General features: G+C 45.6%; 1 protein-coding gene across 1 annotated transcript in view; it reads right to left on the reverse strand.

Annotated features, from left to right (window-relative positions):
• Positions 1-20,770, reverse strand: part of LRP1B (LDL receptor related protein 1B) — a 1,872,788-nt gene that overhangs the window by 444,546 nt on the left and 1,407,472 nt on the right. The window contains exon 43 of the mRNA XM_066577770.1: positions 393-582. Within this exon, the coding sequence (XP_066433867.1) occupies positions 393-582 (190 nt within the window). The remainder of the gene's footprint in view (positions 1-392; positions 583-20,770) is intronic.

Here is a 20,770-nt window from a genome sequence, read left to right on the forward strand (position 1 = left end):
TGAAGGACGTTAAGGTACGATAGCTTTCCTCAATCAGCAAACAACCGTTTTGGCAATCTGCTACTTACTAATTTTACTATTCTTCATTTACTTCATGCAAAAAATCCTTTCCTCTCATATAACAGAATGTACAAAGTTAATTCAGTCTGAATTCAAGACATAAGTAGGAAATAAAACATAAGGTTTAAGTGAACGTAAATAACCGGCCTTCTTCAACTCCTGGCAGATGTTAATTGCCCAACTGCTATAAATATGCATTCTCTAGGAAAAGGTTAAGTGTAAATATCCTTTAAATTGCTCTTGTATCTGGAGAAACATCTGTTTGAGGGAAGAAGAAAGCACTTTAAGGTTGTGAGGCATAAATTACATAAGAGCTGAAATCATTTGCATACTTTTGGCATTCATCGAGTGCTAGAACATGGGGGTGGTCATCTTCAGACATGGTGATAACAGCCTGTCTGTTGAAGGCCCCTCTCCGACTTTGGTCCACAGTATGGCGCGTGATGGATGAGGTAGTAGAGCTTGTCCAGTAGAGAGTATCCCAGGCTCGGTGATAAGCCAGACCTTCCACAGAGCCCACATCTGTCAAGTAAACACCACAGAAAAATTAGATTATCTCCTGCTGTTCGACAACCTTAGTAAGTCTTGTAATATTTCATTTGTAATGTCTCCATTTGGACTCAACTGTGCCAAAAATCCTAAAAATGAGATGTTTCACTGCCAAACTGAAGATGCCAACAGTAAACTGTATCCATCTAGAGCAACACATTAAAATTCAATGTTTCTAACTTTTAATCAGATTGTTCATAAAATTATATTATTTACAACAAATAAATATTCTAATCTGGGTTGACATCCTCTGTTATATGTGGATCGTTGTAGATTATACTGGATTTACTTGATTAGACCCTTTAACCCCTTTGAGTAAATTTATGCTACTGCTGCCTGAGCTCTGTGCAGCAGCAAGGTAAATTTATGTCAGCTGCTTCACCGGCATCGGCAACCTCTCTTCCCCTCTCAAAATGGGTAAACCACCAAAAACAGGCTGTTACAAACAGTCATTTCGGATGACATCATCAGGACATGATTTGTTCAGGTCCCAGTGATGTCATCAGTGACAGCCACTCAGTGCTACCCAGGAAGGTTTGTCTAGGACTAACTTTCCTAGCAGGCGCTCGATCAGTGTATCGCCCTCTTCTGCTCTCCTTTCAGTGTGATATCAGAAGAGAGCTAAGGAGAACACAGAGTATAAAAGCAGCACAAAATTAACCCCTTCTAGAGCAATCATCCATACTCTTTAGTTAGTAGTGCAATTATTTTAAGAATTTATCCAGAAATAAATTAAATTTATAAAGGTAGTTCTTGTGCAGCAGATTTTGCAGTTGATTTCACACTTTTAAATATAGGGGTGGAGTCTGTTGTGGACTTGTAGTGGGCGAGAGTTAATGGGTCCCTCTATAATGTTATATGTCTGTCTCGTGCCATTGTCCTGTCGGTGTCTTAACTGTGGAATGCATCAGAGTTATGTGTATTGCACCTCTGCAGAATTGAATGGGTTCATGTCTGGGTTATGTCTGGAAAATGTATCATGTTGTATGCCATGTGACTATGTCTTATATATGTGTTTGCAAGTGGGTCTAAGTGAGTCTATGCTAGAGAGTCAGTGGAAGTTAGCGCACATGGGGGTGGCATGATGTGCCTAATATAGGATGAGGCATGTGGCTTTTCAGATATTAAGCACTGTGCAAAGGGGAAGTAATAATAATAAATTTCCCCCAATTTTGTTATAACGCCTTTACTAGGGCATACGAGAAGGAATACCATCTTGGTACAACATGATCTGATCACACCCAGACACTTAGGCTAGTTTCACACGGACGAGAATCTCGTGCGTTGTGAGATGCAGTAAACTTGCGCGAGTATGACCTCTTCTCTTCTGAATGGAGTTGTGCACTTGAGCGATGTTTGCCGTCACAGTCATGCAGCGAGGAAAAAAATTGCGGCATGTCCTATTTTTTCACGTCCCATGGAATGCATCGCCTGTTGATTTCAATGGGACCTTAAACACATTGGCTGTCTTTCGCAGGCCGTATGATGTGCACACAGTGTGATGTGATGTTTCCCACTGATATCAAAAGGAAACACTTCTGATCTTCTATCACACGAAAAACTCGTACAAGAGGATCAGAGCTTCACAGAAGTGGTATGAGGCATTCCTGCCTGAAAATCGCCTCACATCCGCGGGTAAAATGCACGTTGACAAGCGCAATATTGGGCCAAGTTTCTCGTTCTGATATCGCGCTTGCCTGTGTGAAGGTACCCGAAGGAAGAGATCTTGCTGCTGCGCCCCTCACATTTCCCTCCCTCCTCTATATTATCTATTGCTTTATTACTATGTAAGTGCTATATGGGGCTATATGAGACTGTTTTCAGCTGCTGGAAAGAACCAAAAAAGGCCGATGGAGCAGAAGCGCTCTGAAGGTGAAAGTGCAGGTACTCTTTAAAGGGCCATACTGACAAAACATTTTTCTATCACTACGCCCCTCACCTGATCGCCTGTCACACTCCGGAGGTCTTCTCTGTGTATTACTGTCACTTCCCTGCAGTCCAGCCCCCCGTTTGATGCTTATCAGGCACCATCTTGAAAGTAAGATTTTTTACTTCATATCAATCCCATGATTCATCAGCACAGCATTAGCTGAGGTTTAACCATTTTTGTCCGAAGGGGGTTTAATTCTCATTACCTTCTATAATTACCTAAATAAGCCCCAGCCCATAAGTATACAGTCAGGAGGATGAGGTGTGATCTCCTCTATTATACCTGTGTGATCATCATCAATAACTGACAGTTTCTGTGGTAGGTTTATGTAACAGTGTATTGGCCCAGTACATTTATTCCTGGCCCCCTTCATAAATGTAATACATGTCATGTCTTGTGCAGGTGTGCTGTGCAAAAGTGTCTTGTGATTCTGTTATGTGTATTGCACAGCTGCAGCAAGTAAGGAGTTGAGTGTTTGCATGAGCCTGGGAGATGCTTGCAATGTATCAGTTTGTCTTGTCACATGGTATGAGTGAGGATATAAATAGGAGTGTGTGAGAGCGGGGAAGGGTGTATTTTTCTGGGTTGCAGGGAGAGAGTGCCAGCCATATGGGGGTACCTTCAACACTCATGTGGTGAAGAATAGAGGAGGAAAAGCGGTTCCCGAATACCTGTGTGACAGCAACCGTGGCAGAGTGAGTCTCTTGTGAAGAGAGGGAGAGAGAGGGAGAGAGAGAGAGGGAGAAAGAGGGAGAGAGAGGGAGAGAGAGAGAGGGAGAGAGAGAGAGGGAGAGAGAGGGAGGGAGAGAGAGGGAGGGAGAGAGAGGGAGGGAGGGAGGGAGGGAGAGAGAGCATATAGCCAGGCCTAGTGCAGAGGTACTCAGTGATTATTTTTCCTATGTGGCCGTCCTGAAGTCTGGGATCACCATGTAGAGGCACACCCATTTGTTTTCACATCCGGCCGTCCTGAAGTCTGGGATCACCGGTTGGAAGTACTCTCAGGTCTGCTTCTTTACCTGCACTGCCAATTTGTGTAAATTAGACCATCTTCTGGAACTTATGTTAAGTAAAGTTTTGCCAGGCCCTTGACCATTCCAAGGGACCTGAGGTATGTTACTTTTGTCTGCGGCTCCATTATTTACCTGTGACATCTGCTATCCCTGTCCTCCAGTTTATTGGGCATCCCTATCCTAGGGGTGTCTGAAAGAGGCCCAGCGCTGCCCTGGCCGAGGCTACACGTCTCCCTCCGGGAGTGAGCCTGGTAAGTGCCACTGTGACAAGTGACCACTCTACCCTCCCAGCTCCTCAATGTGTGCCTTGTGTCTGGAGTCACCCTACGGGACGCTGCAACAGCATCACAGAGTGAGAAATTGAGTAGTTTCAGACAACACAACCCCAAGTCCTCATATGACTATCTAAGGAGAAAGACGCTGAGAGATTCGGACAAAAAGATATAACCAACCAAGATAACAGCAGCCGGCTTATATATACCAGGGGTGGGGGGTGGGGGGGTTGCTACATAATTAATACATTTTAAAAATTACTAGAGTGGCCCTTTAAACTGTATCTGCTCCCGATGAAACCAGGATATTATTAATGTAAGTGAGAACATTTCTCAAAAGAGCTTCATTTTCTTTTTTTTTTTGCAAATAAAACACCTGACATTTATTAATCTGATGACACGGGAGGGCAGGACGCAACACAAATTTGTTATCTTAGCACTTATTCTGAAAGCATATCCAGCGAGTGAGTGACCTTCATTTCAACAGTTCATAACTGTATGAGAAAGTCCAAGACCTGAATGTATCTGTGAAGTACAGATTCATTATTCCTGACACTTCCTAAACCTTTCTTACAAAATGACTTTGACAGATTCTCTTCCGCTGATACTTTCATGCCAAGTCAGCAAGAAGCCACTTGTACCACCACGGAGATGAAACAGATGTTACTTTATCTTATGGATGATGTATACCCTTTGATACTGTAATTCGAGTGAAAAATACGGCATCAATGTCCTCGTCTGAGATAATCCAGAGCATTAAAAAAGAAGCAAAAAGCTGCAACACGGACATTCACTATTTACACTTTGTGTATTAAAAAAAATGGTGGGAAAGGCGGGGGCGGTGCTGGGCCCAGGGGTGGTAGTGAGGGCCAGTGGGGCAAAGCAGTGGGTGGGCAATTGGACCTGGAAGAGGTCTGCCGGACCCTCAAAGAGTAAGCGCTTTGGCCACACGGGAGGTCAAATCCCCAGAAGAGAATTGTCTGACACGTCCGTTCTCTTGGAAGGTTGGCTCACTCTACAAAACATAACGCAACTTCTTCGCAAGTTTGTGCCAGAGACCCAACTCCACCCCTCTTAAGGTGAGCAGCATTGATACATAAAGTCATGTATGCCAATACAGGGGTAACACAGACTGGGGGGGGGGGGGAATAGAAGGAGATAAACTGTTTTCTGCACATCATCCCTTCCATAGCCACTATAACAATCCCCCGAATATGGATTAATAAACACAATGTATTCACCTGCACCGACACATCAGTAATGGGAACTCGACCAGCTGATTAAATATCTACACAACACAAGACAATATCTTATGATTTACAGCGGCGATGGAAGAGCGATCACATCATTACGCTGCCAAATACCATCTATCACTTTTACTGGATTTAACGAAGATGGATTACATCCGAAAGGAGAGCTGCGAGCTATAAATATATTCATTCTGATCTTCATCTGACTTTCCCCTAGAATAGACACGCAACAAATCAATAATTGAAGAACACACACTTCTGATCTTTTGTTGTAAATGATTTTAGGAGGAGAAATCCTTTTCGTGATGACAAAAGAGAAAGTGTTAGTAGGAGATGAAACGTCTGAGCGCCGAAGCCAACAACAAAGAGGAATCTGGGAAACGAGATGCAACTTTGTTTCACTTTGTAACTGAAAAGTTTTCACAATAGCCTACCAGTAGTGAGATATAGAGATGGGTCCACCCTGCAGTGTAACACCCAGACTATGGGTCTGTAATATTGTTACAGATGATATTGCAGCTGTATGTGAGCAGTGTCAGCAGCGCTTGATCTGTGTTTGCCTCCATATTTGCCTCCATTGTTTATATTTTCTACTGGAAAAATCCAGAAGTGTATCTGCTCAATAGAATATGTTAGCAATGAATGCAGATATGGAGGCACATGCAGATGAAATACCAATGACATAAAATCATAGAATGGTAGAGTTGGAAAGGACCTCCGGGGTCATCGGTCCTCCAGGGTCATCGGGTCCAACCCCCTGCTCAGTGCAGGATTCACTAAATCATCCCAGGCAGATATTTGTCCAGCCTCTAAAGACTTCCATTGAAGGAGAACTCCCCACCTCCTGTGGCAACCTGTTCCACTCATTGATCCCCTCACTGTCTAATATCTAATCTGTGTCTCCTCCCTTTCAGTTTCATCCCATTGCTTCTAGTCTTTCCTTGTGCAGATGAGAATAGGGCTGATCCCTCTGCACTGTGACAGCCCTTCAGATATTTGTAGACGGCTATCAAGTCTCCTCTCAGCCTTCTCTTCTACAAGCTAAACATTCCCAGATCCTTTAACCCTTCCTCATAGGACATGATTTGCAGACCGCTCACCATCTTGGTAACTCTTCTCTGAACTTGCTCCAGTTTGTCTATGTCTTGTATAAAGTGTGGTGCCCAGAACTGGACCCAGTATTCCAGAGGAGGTCTGACCAAGAAAGAGTAGAGGGGGATAATGACCTCACGTGATCTAGACTCTATGCTTCTCTTAATACATCCCAGAATTGTGTTTGCCTTTTTGGCTGCAGCATCACACTGTTGACTCATGTTCAGTCCATGATCTATTAGTATACCCAAGTGTTTGTCACATGTGCTGCTGCTTAGCCCAATTCCTCCCATTCTGTATGTGCTTTCTTCATTTCTCTTGCCCAGATGTAGGACTTTGCATTTCTTCTTGTTAAATACCATTCTGTTTGTCACATTCAAGCTTGTCTAGATCTTTTTGAATACATACAGTTACATCAGAGTGTTCATCACTTTCCATAGACTAGATTTTTCACACAATGCTACAATTTTAAAACACCGCCTTGAAATAGATGCCCATGTGAATAGATACGTAGACTTCCATCAGCTCCGTATTACATTCCGCAAAATATGGATCAAACACAGGCTAAAAATAAGCTTGTCTGAAACTGGGCAGCGAGTGCGTTCACACAGAGGAACCGCCAGCCAAAATTCTGCAACATTGTAAGGGCAAAAGCACATGGGCGTATGCGCGGCTACGCTCGCCGCTACAGAGCATAGTCATGCATGAATTGAGGGGTTTTTTTTTGGGGGGGGGGGGGTTCGGGCCATTCAAACTTCATGCCATAATATACAAGTTTGAAAAAAATAGTGTGAAGATAGATCCCGCCCGATCTTTTTACGCTGAGGAAATTTTGCTGTGAGAAAATCGAAGCAAACTGACGATTGTGTTGAGGCTTTTTTTGAGCGTCGGCGATGCTTTTTCTTGAGAATAATCTCGCACCGCGTCACCGCCGTCCACGGTAACATTGCACGATTTTTTAGCGTGAAACTCAATAGGACTTCCCAATGTTAAAAATGCATCGCACACATGAAAATCGCATGTTTGTGCGCTGCGATAAAAAGGAAGCTCCAAAGGGAAACACGGGCGATACAAAAAGATTTTAAAAAAACGCAAAACGCAGAGAGATAGAACATGCTGCGATTTTTTAAAATCGTAACATCGCAACAGTGAAAACATCGCTAATGTGAAGCAAACTAGTGAAAGCTATTGCTTTCATAATTTAGCGTTTTCACTCACTCTCGCATTGCGTGAAAATTGTGCGATTTTATCGCCAGTGTGAAGGCACCTTAAGGGCTCAGTCACACGGGCGCATCGGCACCCGTACACAGGTGCCGATGCGTCCGTGTGACTGGCAGAAGACGGCCGTACCTGAAGACGGCCGTCTCTCTCCAGCGCTGATGAAAGAACACATGACCGGCGCTGCAGAGAGACATCCGTCTTCAGGTACGGCCGTCTGCTGGCTGCAGTAACACAGGCGATGCGCCCGTGTGACTGAGCCCTAAGACTGGGTTCACACAGGGCGGATTTGCCGCGGCAAATCTGCCAGCGGCTGCTAATCTCGGGATTAGCCAGCCATGTGGACGAGATTTCTCAGAAATCTCGTCCACACGGGACGGCCAATCCACTGCGGTATGTCAGGCTGGAACCGCGGCTGTGGCGGCCGCAGCCGCGGTTTCAGAATATGCAGCATGTCTGTTTGTCTTTTCTTTCCGTCGCGGCCGCGCTCTCCTCTATGGGAGCGCCGGCCGCAACGGAAAAGCGAGCGGCCGGGCCGCTTCAAAGTCACTGCAGGTTTTTCCGCGGCGGTTCTTCCGGCAGAAATCTTGCCGTTTTTGCTGCGGCCAAACCGCGGGATTTCCGGCGGGAATACGCCCCGTGTGAACCCAGCCTTACAGGCGATATTAAATACCACTGATGTAAACAAAACCATTGAAATCATCAAGGCGGCATAACGGGAATAAATCACGCCGTGCGAAGCAGCGCCGGTGATGCGAATTTATAGCAGAATAAGACCACAGTGGCAAATAGTGAAGATGCAGCTTCTCCGAGCCGCAGAGCGCTCTGCTGGTTGTGGAAATGTTGCGCATTTTCACGGTGGCATTCCTCCAGTGTCCGGATATGCTCACACCGCAGGACTAACCATGGAATTTTCCACCTGAATTCTGCTCTGAGGGCTCCTTCACAAGCAGAAAATCGGCCACAGGAACCGCAACCATTAAAACCCACAGGTGTCAATGGGCTGACTCCCATTGGTCGATTTTCTGCACGTATTTTCGACACTGGTGAAAATACGCAACATAATCTATTTTTGTGTGCATTTGTACACCCGAAGCTTAATAGGAGCCTGTGGGGGTGCGCAAATGTGCGCCTGTGTGCATAAAAAATGGTGCTTGTTACTGCGCAATTTTGCAGTGTTAATTTACAACATCGGCGACTAATTAGTCTGGCCCGCCTACTCATTAGACTGCCCCGCCTGTTTAAACATGGAGCAGGTGTGTCCCACGCCGATGTAAACAGCAACCGCAGCGCAGCAAAGTTCAGTAAGGAGCGTGGACCTGCTCGCCAGAGGACGCGATCGGGATCCATTCAGAGCAAAACTCGCGAGAGTGAATACGCTTTCGCCCGTGTGAAGGAGACTGAGGGCTTAAAAAAACGACCGCAAAATGGACAATACCAAACCATTCATTTCAATAGTTTAATTTTCACTAGCGGGATTTTCGCACATTAATACTACGGAAGTTCCTGGCAGGACCGATCTTCCTGTTTTTTTTTTCTACCCTCGCGCAATAGCACGAAATTCGAACAGTAAGATATTGACTTGTTGCAGATTCCACGCAGAATTTCATAGAATTCTAGACTGGTAGTATTGGAAGGGACCTCCGGGGTCATCCGGTCCAACCCCCTGCTCAGTGCAGGATTCACTTAATTATCCCAGACAGATATTTGTCCAGCCTCTAAAGACTTCCATTGAAGGAGAACTCACCATCTCCCGTGGCAACCTGTTCCACTCATTGATCCCCCTCACTGTCAGCTAGTAATTTCTAATATCTAATCTGCGTCCCCTCCTTTTCTTTTCCACTCCATGGGATCCCCCAAGAAAAGCCAAATGTAGTGCCCAGCTATCTCCAGCTATCACATACAGATGGATTCTCCACCGCAGCTCCATTCATATGGGGATGGATGCGGGACCCCCACACTAGTGATCGGTTGAGGTCCCAATGGTCAGACCACCACTAATCATGTGAATGGAAGACACACCTTGGATCTAAAAAAGAATTTTCCCAGTTACTCCAATCGACTAAAGATCATGAATATAGTGAGGAGGTGAAATACTAGAAATGTATATTAAGAAGTTGCTAAACTGTTGATTGTTCAAGGATGAAAGTTTCTCCTCATCATAGAGGTTGGTGGCATTCTGCTAGCCAATGGGGACCCCCATTAATTGTCAGAGCAAAATAGCAGCAATGATAGAAAAACAGTTTGACTTTGTTAGGTATTTTTTCTGGTTGGTCCGAGGAAAATGCTGCTAATTTTCTACAATGAGACAACTTCTTTAATCATATGAGGGCTCGTTCACATGAGCGCGGAATTCACACAGCTATTAGCTGCACAAAAAAAATCGCAACTATAGCTGTGGAAATTCATTTGAACTGACTATTTGTCTACACTGAAGTCTCGAGCTTCAGCCACGATCTTTCCACGCCCAACCGGAGGGACTGAAAATATGCACTGCTGGAGCGAGAGATAAGGGGAACCCTCAGGGGGATGAAGGGAAGCCTCAGGGGTCCCCTCATCCCTGTGCTGAAGGGAACACCTGGGGCTTCCTTTGATTGACGAGGGCTCCTTTCATCTTAGCACAGATGGAGGGGTTCCCCTGCAGGGGAGAGGAAGGGATTCCCCAGCAGTGTGAATGAAGGGGTAATTGCAGGCTACTGTTCAGGTGTCATGCATGATCTTCTGAAGATCCCCAGGGCTGCCATAAATGATTGCTTAATAAGATGTGTCTGTAACAAGTCTTTAATAGAAAACCTATTAAAATACAGTATAATGCAATACTATAGTAGTGCAGTATAGTGCATAAGCAATCAAATAATCGCAAGTTTAAGTCCATAATAGGGATTAAAAGAAAGGGAAAATAAGTAAAATAGTAAAAAAAAAAATACTTTCCCAGTTGTTTCATCCAAAAATAAAAAATGTAAACATTGGTATTGCTGCATATGTTAAAGGCAATTTCTTAAAATATCACAATATTAATCCTACATGATAAACGCCGTCAGCAAAAAAATACACGCGGTCAAAATTGCACGTTTGTTCATCGCATCATCAAGGAAAAATCTGAATTAAAAATGTTCAAAAACTCTTATGTACCCCAAAATTGTATCAATAAAAACTGCAGCCTCCTTGTAAAAATAAATAAAAATGCAGAAAAGTGAAAAGGTCATCATGGGGTTAACAAACGGCAACTGAAAGCAATAATTTTTTTTTTTATTTGGTTATGCCGTAATCATACGATGTGTCTTCTCCATTGACCACATTCACAGAATCCGACACTTTCGTAGGCCTTATGCACACGGCCAAGCGGAATACCGCAGCGGAGTCCGTCACGGCGCCCCCCCCCCCCTTCCCCAAAGACTCCATACTTACCTCCGATCCACTGAGTGAAGTCCCGCATGACGCGCTGGCAGTGTCATATGACGCGCTCAACGGTGGGTGGGGCGCGTATTCACGCTATACTTCCGCTGTGATACCGTGGAAGTATAGCGTGACGGGCGGCTTCCATTGACTACAATGGAAGCTGTCCGCACGTATACCCGCAGCAAATAGGACATGCCGCGGGTAATTTCATGCAGCGGAATTCCGCAGCATGTACATTGAGCTATTAGGTTTAATAGAAATGTGAAACGCCATGGATTTCTACTGCATTTCACGCGGCGGAAATCCGGCATTAGGCCTTAGAGAGATTTGGCCACAGAAGAATAAAAAGATAAAGAACAATCCCCCCCCCCCCCCACACCCCTTGAATACCATCACTTGATATGGACTTGTAGATGCCACTGACACAAATCACTGACTACCTTATTGCAGGCTGAAGTCTATTGTCATGTGACAAAGAATTAATTAAAGCAATTAGTGTTAAGTACATATTGTAAAGCTTCTTCTTTCATGTTTTATAGCTTTTTAGATGGGTGACCGCAGATTCCCCACCATCAATTACACCAACATTACCGGATTCTCCGCTGACTCAGCAGTCTCCTCTCCTCTGATTGGGTTATTCTACCAAGTGAAAAATGTTTCCAACAGGTTTAATTTTATGAGAAGCAAAAAAGGAAAGCCATTTGTATAACAAGGAGGGTTTGGTGTGCTGCACGTCATCCGCACCTTCATTAACGCTCTTAGAATGATTATATGGTCTAATCAAAGGGCATCTTTGCATACATGAAATTCCAATAAATGAATATACGCAATGGTCCCTTTATTAGAGCCCCCCGGCCTCCTCAGGTCTGGCGCTTCCCGGTATGTGAATTATTCCCGAGACCCCAGAGTGCAGCATAAAGGTGTGACAAGTTTTCTGTGGATCACCGCGCTGATGGAGGGTGGTGGGTCAGAATTTGGTGTAAGCAGCATGAATCGCTGACCCCTTCCTGTCAGCCGGGCAGAGCATGTCAGCACCGCCATCTAATCTGCGGCAACTACAAGAAGCTTCCTGTCCACAGGGGCCGATATTCCTGCAGAAGGATTTAATCTCCTAGTGGGTCAGCTACTGGAGATAAAGCAGATACCTTTATCTGTCAGGAAACCACAGGCTGTTATCTCTGTGGGGAGACAGCAGTTAACATTGTATTCTGCTAACACCTGCGAGGAGAACAATGCAACTGTGTGCACAGCTGGGCATGTGATTAATCACACTCTGAGCTCTGCAAACAGCTCCTGGAGGACCATTTACATGCAAATGAAGATAATAAAGTGTTAATGGCCGTTATTTGTCAGTAACACTTTATGCAAAAAGATCGCTAAAAACTTTCAATCGTTTGCAAGATTATATTTGCGTGTAAATAGACCTTTACACAAGAGTAGCCATCCTAACTAGAGCAAGTGTAGTGGCCCAAAACATATATTCTTGGCCCCTCCATAAATGTCATGCATGTAATGTCTTGTGTAGATACACTGTGCAGAAACTGTCTTGTCATTTGTTATGTGTATTGCACAGCTGCAGTGGATGAAGAGTTAATGTCTGCATGAAGCTGGGATATGTCTGTAAATGTATCCATCTTATGTCATGTGGTATGTTTGGAGTCTATAAATACAAGTGATTGGGTGTGATAAGGAGCTTCTAGTTCTTCTTTAGAGTTTGGTCATCAGGAGGTCTTCTGAGTGCCGACCACATGGGGGGACCTTCAAAACTCATATGGTGAAGAGAATGGAAGAGGAAGAAAGGTATCTTCAGAACATCAATGTGAAGAGCCAGTAGAGTGTGAGAGAGTGAGTACAAAGGCGAGTCCAGACTACCGTGCAAAGGTATTTTGTCCAGAGATTATCTGTGGAGAGTCTGCTCACCGAAGGGACAAAAGGTTTCAATAATGACTTATGAAAAACCCTGATAACCCTCCATGTAGCTGGCAAATCAAGTTCATAAGCAAGCAGATTTACTACCCGCGTGATGACAAAGGGACCTACGTAACGCGGCGCCATTTTTAAAGACGGAGCCTTCAATTTGAGATTTCTAGAAGAAAAATCTACCTTCTGTCCCATCCTGTAAGGTTCAGATACTGACAGACTCCTCCCACTACGCAACTGCATACGAGCCCCCGTTGCTTCCAGGTTCATCTGTACTTCTTTCCATCCCCCCTGCAGTACATCTGTGGTGACATCAGCTGCAGGACAGGCAGACGGAGTAGAGATAGCTGTAAGGAAGCAAGGATGCTGACCATATACGCAACGGAATGGAGATACCCCAGTAGAAGAACAAGTACGATTGTTTGGCGCAAACTCTTCCAACGGCAGTAATTCTGCCCACTGATGAGCCTTCTCGCTAGCAAACAGCCGTAAATATTGCACTAAATCCTGGTTCCTCCGCTCTGTCTGACCATTAGTCTGCGGGTGGAATGCTGACGAGAAGGAAAGCGACGTTCCCAGGTTCCTACAGAAGGCTCACCAAAATTGCGCAACAAACTGAACCCCGCGATCAGATATGATGTTCTCGGGAACCCCATGTAGGCGAATTATTTCTTTTACAAAAATCTTGGAAAATTCTATCGCAGAAGGTAGCTTCTTTAGGCCTCATGTCCACGGGGAAAATAAGAATTAAAATCTGCAGTGTTTTTCCCGCACGCGGATCCGCGCCCTATAGGAATGCATTGACCACTCGCAGGTAGATAAATACCCGCAGATGGTATTTAAAAGTGGATTAAAAAATTTCTGGAGCATGAAAAACAATGGACGTGCTCCATTTTAGTGTGGATCACGCGTGCTGGAGCTCATAGAGCACATAGCCCAATTGATCTCCTGCATGAAAAATAAAAGACAATTACAGTGCATCCGCAGCCCAAATCCGCAGTGGATTTGATTTTCCCCGTGGACATAAGGCCTTAACGCCACAAAATGTGCCATCTTTGAGAAATGGTCTACACTAACTAGGATAGTGGTGAACTTCTGAGACTCAGGTAGATTGGTGATAAAATCTACCGATAAATGCGACCACGGACGAAAAGGCACCGGTAACGGTCTCAGAGGCCCCTCCGGACGAAGACACCGACTCGTACTGTGTGCACAGACAGAGCATCCCTTAAAAAAGTCACGGATTTCCCAAGACATGCCTGGCCACCAGTAGTGTCTAGTACAAAGATCCAGAGTCCCCTGAACCCACGGATGGCCTGCGAGAACAGATGAGCGAGACTCTTCAAGGACTCTGAGATGCAAGGTCTCAATCACAAACCAACTGCCCTCCGGCACCCCCGAGGGAGCGTCCTGCTGACAATTTTGTAGATGAGGAATGAGATCAGATTCTACAACTGCCACCACCACCTCAGGTGCCAAGATATTCTCGGGAGCCACTGTCTCACCTTCCAGCGAACCTAAACTCTGTGAGAGGGCATCTGCCTTCACGTTCTTCTCCCCCGGAATATATGTAACGACGAGGTTAAACCTGGCGAAAAACAACGCCCACCTGGCCTGACGAGCTGTGAGTCTCTTAGCAGTGGCGAGATATACCACGTTTTTATGATCAGTATACACGATAATGGGATGCCTTACCCCCTCAAGATGGTGACACCACTCTTCTAGAGACCACTTAATTGCCAATAACTCACGATTACCCATGTCGTAATTACGTTCCGCTGAACTGAACTTCCACGAAAAGAACACACATGGACTATACCCAAGTCTCCCACTGACTTCCTGAGACAATACAGCCACCACCTCAGACGCATCGACCTCAATGAAGAACGGTCGCCGCGCGTCAGGCTGTGCTAGCACCGGGGCTGTAGTAAACGGTCTTTTGAGATGACTAAAAGCCTCTAGGGCCTCTGGCGACTATCTTACCAAGTCGGCACCCTTCTAGGTAAGATTGGTCAGGGGTTGAGAAATAACAGAATAATTCTTAATGTATCTACGGTAGAAATTTGCGAAACCTAAAAACCGCTGGAGAGCTTTCATGTTATCTGGTCTGACCCATTGGGAGATGGCTGCCACTTTATCCATTTGAATATCTGTGGGTGACATCACATAACCAAGGAAAGACACTTGTTTAGTACCAAAAATGCATTTCTCCAACTTGACAAAAAGTTGGTACTCACGCAAACGGGTCAGAACCAGCCTCAGGTGCTGCACATGTAAATCCCAGTCTGGGGAATACACCGGAATGTCATCGAGATATATGACCAAAAATACCCCCAGGAAGTCATGGAAGACCGCGTTCATAAATCCCTGGAACACAGCGGGGGCATTACAAAGTCCAAAGGGCATGATTAGACATTCAAAATGTCCGAACTAGGTGTTAAACGCGTTCTTCCACTCATTTCCCTTTCGGATGCGAATTAAATTGTAAGCCCCCCTTAAGTCCAATTTGGAAAACCAGTGGACCCCTACCACCTGATTCAATAAATCAGGAATCAGGGGCAAGGAGCACTGGCTCTTCACTGTAATTTTATTCAAAGCCCGATAATCCACACAATGCCTCAATGTCCCATCCTTCTTCTCTACAAAGAAGAGACCTGCCCTGGCAGGGGACCTGGACGCCTGATATGTCGTTTTGCGAGAGACTCCGAAATATAGGACTTAAGGGCTTCATGCTCACGCCCAGACAAATGAAAATGGCTCCCTTAGGGATGGGACTGTCGGGGATCAAATCAATACCACAGTCCCACTCCCTATGGGAGGCAAAGTCTGAGACAGTTTCTTGGAAAATTCATCATGAAAATCAGACAAATACTCAGGAATAAGTATGGTATCTGCTGAACACATGGATATAGTAGATAAGTGGCTACAACAGGGCAACCCTCAATTCCCGAGTGGACCAATCAAATCGGGGATTGTGCAGTGCCAACCAAGTTATACCAAGCACTATATCAACAGACATCCTTTCCATTACCAAGAACGACAGATTCTCAGAATGGAGAACACCCACAGTGAACTGTAAAATGGGAGTCCTCCCTTGTACAACCTAGAGGCAGAGGCGATGAGTCATCCGGAGCCGTCGCCGTTCCTCGCGACTTAGGTGATCTATTTCCATAGGCTCGGCACCAGAAGTTGGCATGGGAGAAGTGGGAACGGGTCTGCCAGATTCCCTAGCCTTACGGGCCTGACGCTCCTCCTTTCTAGATGTCAGCCTACTGTCAGCTTTGACTGCCAATTCCATCGCATCATTGAGTGTCATGGGAGCGGGATGAGAAATGAGTAGATCCTTGACCGCATCAGAAAGACCCAACAAAAACACATCTTTAAGGGCGCTATTGTTCCAAGAGGTTTCACCTGCATACAGTCTAAATTTAGAGTAATAGTCCTCTACCCACTGCTGCCCCTGACGTAGAGACATAAGATGGGATACCGCCAACCCCGCATGGTCCGGCTCATCAAAAATACCTCCAAGTTCCCAAAAAAACAAATCAACTGACTGCAGGCAAGCAGAACTCTCGGGTAAGGAGTAGGCCCATTTCTGGAGGGGGACCCCGAAGTAAGGACATAATCAATCCTACTTTCTTGGATTCTCAGCCGGAAGAGTGGGGACGTATCCGAAAATACAATCTACACGCCTGCTGAAAAACAAAAAACTTGCTCCTCTCTCCTGAAAATACCCCAGGAAGCGGACACTTGGGCTCAGCAATAGAAGGGGCTGTAGAAACATGTACTAACTCCCGCTGCTCCTGGGCCACCATACGACTGGACAGGTCTTGGATCACGACCACTAAATCCTGCAACTGACTTGTGAGGGTACTCGGCCTCCACTGGAGAACAATTTTAAGGGCCAGTTATTATGTTACGGTATACTACCCTTGATACGCCAGCCCGGGTGCCCTAGATCTCACTCACAACCCCTGTCCCTGACTACTTGCCTCCACTCCTGGCTAACCCCAGGCAGGCAAGTGGGCGGTGATCCCTACTCTCACTAGGGACCAAAAAAGGGAAGCTGGCGTACCTGGATGGAAAGGGTAGAATACTGACAGAAAAGGCAGATGTAAATAACCAACACGAACAATACTAAGCAGAACTGAGGCAGATGGAAAAAACCTGGCGGATAATAGCAAAGTATAGCAGACAAGATGACAGAAGCAGGAGACCAACAGAGGCAGACTAGCTAGCACACTGAGGAAACCAATAACTGGCAGTGATTGCCAGTCTCTGCCCGACCTTTAAACAAAAGCCTATGCCCAGGGGCGGAGAGAGGGAGACAGCCAACTCCCAACAGAACATAATAAAAGGGAGCTTGTGCACGGCAGCTGCACTCACAGGTGTGCGCACCCGGTGCCGCGTGCCACCAGCACCATGCCAGCCAGGCACCCGCACCCTGGCAGCCGGACAACAAGCTGGGGGGATGTGCCCAGACTGCGAGACCCCGCACACCACCGCCTCGGGAGGACCAGCAACCGCCGCATGGTAAGAGCCAGTCAATGAATTACAAATATTGTGTAATGAATTGGGGTAATGAGACTTGATTGCGTTATTCTGCATTATTAATGAAGGGAAACAGAGCAAAACTGCAGTGTAAAATGTGTTTGTTTCCACTCATTACATAAAAGGCACAGATTTGATCCGCTGGGGTGGAGGGGGTTGGTGGACAGGAATTACAGAGCTCATCCTTTCCAAGATGTTCAGGGTCAGTTAAGCCGCGAGTCCCCGAACCTTTCGTAATGATTTCAGCTTCTATTATATATGAGCAGTTTGATTCCAGGTGTTCTGGGAAGATAGAATGAACATCTTGCCAGCAAATATATATATATTAATCCAGTGTAAATACCTCGCTATGGCACGCAGATATCTCAATATAGCAGATAACCTGTGTCATGGAACTGGACCTGGAGGGTGTCTGGAAGGAGCGTTTGTGCGTCCAGTAAAAAATAACAAGTGAGAGATCGATAATGACACTGGGATTAGGTTCTTACATAGGATATTTCATCTTGCTACATGAGGCTTTAGAGTCAACTATGTTCACCATGTGAGCTCTTTTAACGTCTTCCTAATCCAATTATTTTTTTCTCCAGAGCTAATGCTACCATTTTTCTACAGTTAATCTTATATATGTTTTATGAAGCCAACACTTTTTTTTCCAATAGCACAGTAGTAATTCAGTGGGTTCAACATACAGTATGTTGCCAAAAGTATTGGCCCCCCACCAATCCTGTGCGGTCAGGTGATGTATGAGGATTAGGTATAGAGGGGAGGATTACACAGGAGATCTCAATACAGAAACCATCAGAATGCCACCAGGTGTAGAGCTGACAACGGGGTCTGGTGGGGGGATGCCACCAGGTGTAGAGCTGACAACGGGGTATGGCGGGGGGATGCTACCAGGTGTAGAGCTGACAATGGGGTTTGGTGATGGAATGTCACCAGGTGTAGAGCTGACAACGGGGTCTGGTGGGGGGATGCCACCAGGTGTAGAGCTGACAATGGGGTATGGCGGGGGGATGCTTCCAGGTGTAGAGCTGACAATGGGGTTTGGTGATGGAATGTCACCAGGTGTAGAGCTGACAAAAGGGGTCTGGTGGTGGGATGTCACCAAATGTAGAGCTGACAACTTTGTGTGGTGGTGGAATGTCACCAACCAATCAGTACGGGACATTGAACAACTTTTTTTTGCACCTTCCAGAGTCCACTGTTGGCAATGTTATTTGGACATGGAAACCATCTGAAGTGTGCAGTGTGGCTCTGTTCAGGGAGTCCTCATAAACTGACAGAATGTGGACAACAAAGCCTTGTACAAACTGTGAAGGCATCGCGCACATCGTCTGCCCTCGCTCAGGGGGTCTCACAAGCCATTGGAACATCCATTAGTACTAGAGCCATCCGTACGCAATTGCATATGAAGGGTTACCATGGACGAGCAGCTGCACACAAGCCCCACATCACAGCAGTAAATGCCCAGAGGCATTTGCAATGATATTTGCAGCATTGTTCTTGGACTGTAAAAGAGTAGAAGCAAGTATTGTGGACATCTGAATCACAGTACACAATATACGGATCAGATGGCAGTACTTGGGTGAGGAGGTTGCTTGGAGGGCGGTTTGTACACGACTGCATTGTCCCAACAGTAAAGTTCGGAGGATGTTCTGTTATGGTGTGGAGATGTTTCTGCTGGGAATGACTAGGGCCATTGGTTATAGTGAAGTTCATCCTCAAACTAATGGGAACAGAGACATTCCGGACAATGTGACATCACTTACCCTGTGGCAATACTTTGGTACAGTTCCATGACTCTACTAAAACGATCAGGCCCCATGTCATACAGCATGCAGTGTTGAGGCTTGGTTTGATGAGTAGAACATCTGCAAACTTCATTGGCCGGCCCAAAGTCTGGATCTTAATCCCATCGAGCGTCTTTGGGAGGAACTAGAATGCTGTATCCATGCATACCAACATGCCCATCATTCTCACAATACTATCTGAAGTTCTCCTTGAGGAATGAAGGCCAATTCCACACATCTATGGAAATTTGTTGGACAACATGCCTAGGAAAGTTGCTGCAGTCATTGAGGCCAAAGGCGGCCCAACACTAGACTGAAAAATGTGAATAAAATACAATCTGATTCCAGGTGTTCTGGGAAGATTGATTGAACATCTTGCCAGCAAATACATATATTAATCCAGTGTAAATACCTCGCTATGGCACGCAGATATCTCAATATAGCAGATAACCTGTGTCATGGAACTGGACCTGGAGGGTGTCTAGAAGCAGGGTTTGTGCGTCCAGCAAAAAATAACAAGTGAGAGATTGATAATGACACTGGGATTAGGTTCTTACATAGGATATTTCTTCTTGCTACATGAGGCTTTAGGTGGGCTATGTATGATGTGGCACCATTTTCCACCAGTTATTGCCACCATTGTGGGCATTGTACTCTATTTCTTTTCAAGGGGTATTACCAAAATTGACTTACCACCTATCTGCAGGATAGGTGCTAAACGTTTTATCAGTGGGTCTCACTATTGAGACCCCTATTGATCCAGAGAACGGGGGTCCTGTATCTCCTTCTCTTCCTCACTGTGGGTTCACTGCACTCGACTCAGGAAGGAGGTGATTGAATGGAGCAGAGGAGAGTCCTGGAGATAGTCAAGCACTTGTACTCGGCTATTTTTGTCAGCCCCATTGAAATGAATGAAGCAGCACCGCACATGCTCGACCGCCACTCCATCTATTCTTCTCTCTGTGGTGGGTGCAGTGAGCCAGCAGTGATGAGAAGAGGGGAAACACAGGACTCCCATTCTCCAGATTGGTGGAGGTCTCAGCAGTAGTGCTAAAGAAACCCAACCAGCAGAACACTGTCGTGGATAAAACTTTGCAGAAAGTTTGGTTTGGCATGCACCTGAACCCAGCTTTTAGCAAAGTTCCACCTAAAACAGGGTTCTACTGGTTCAGTTCGCTCAATACTAGTCCTGAAGACTTGGGTATAACACTGTCTAAGAGCCATAAGGGCCCTGAAAAACACTCTCATAGTGACTGCTATGTACTCCCAGAATGACTGCTATGTACTCCCAGAGTGACTTCTATGTACTCTCAGAGTGACTGCTATGTACTTTCAGAGTGACTGCTATGTACTCCCAGAGTGACTGCTATGTACTCTCAGAGTGATTGCTATGTACTCCCAGAGTGATTGCTATGTACTCCCAGAGTGATTGCTATGTACTTCCAGAGTGACTGCTATGTACTCCCAGAGTGATTGCTATGTACTTCCAGAGTGACTGCTAGGTACTCCCAGAGTGACTGTAGCTACGCTCAGAGTGATTGCTATGTACTCCCAGAGTACCTGTTATGTACTCTCAGAGCATTATACAGGGCTTTTATGGCTTTTAGACAGTGTTATACATCAGTATTAGAGGTTTTGGTGAACTTCCTATACAGTTTGAATTCATTTGAACCAAGTTTTTCTAAACTTTGCTCATCACTACTCAGCAGTGAGACCCTCAACAACCAGG

Source organism: Eleutherodactylus coqui, chromosome 8 (genome assembly GCF_035609145.1).
Source record: "Eleutherodactylus coqui strain aEleCoq1 chromosome 8, aEleCoq1.hap1, whole genome shotgun sequence".
Lineage (NCBI taxonomy): Eukaryota > Metazoa > Chordata > Amphibia > Anura > Eleutherodactylidae > Eleutherodactylus > Eleutherodactylus coqui.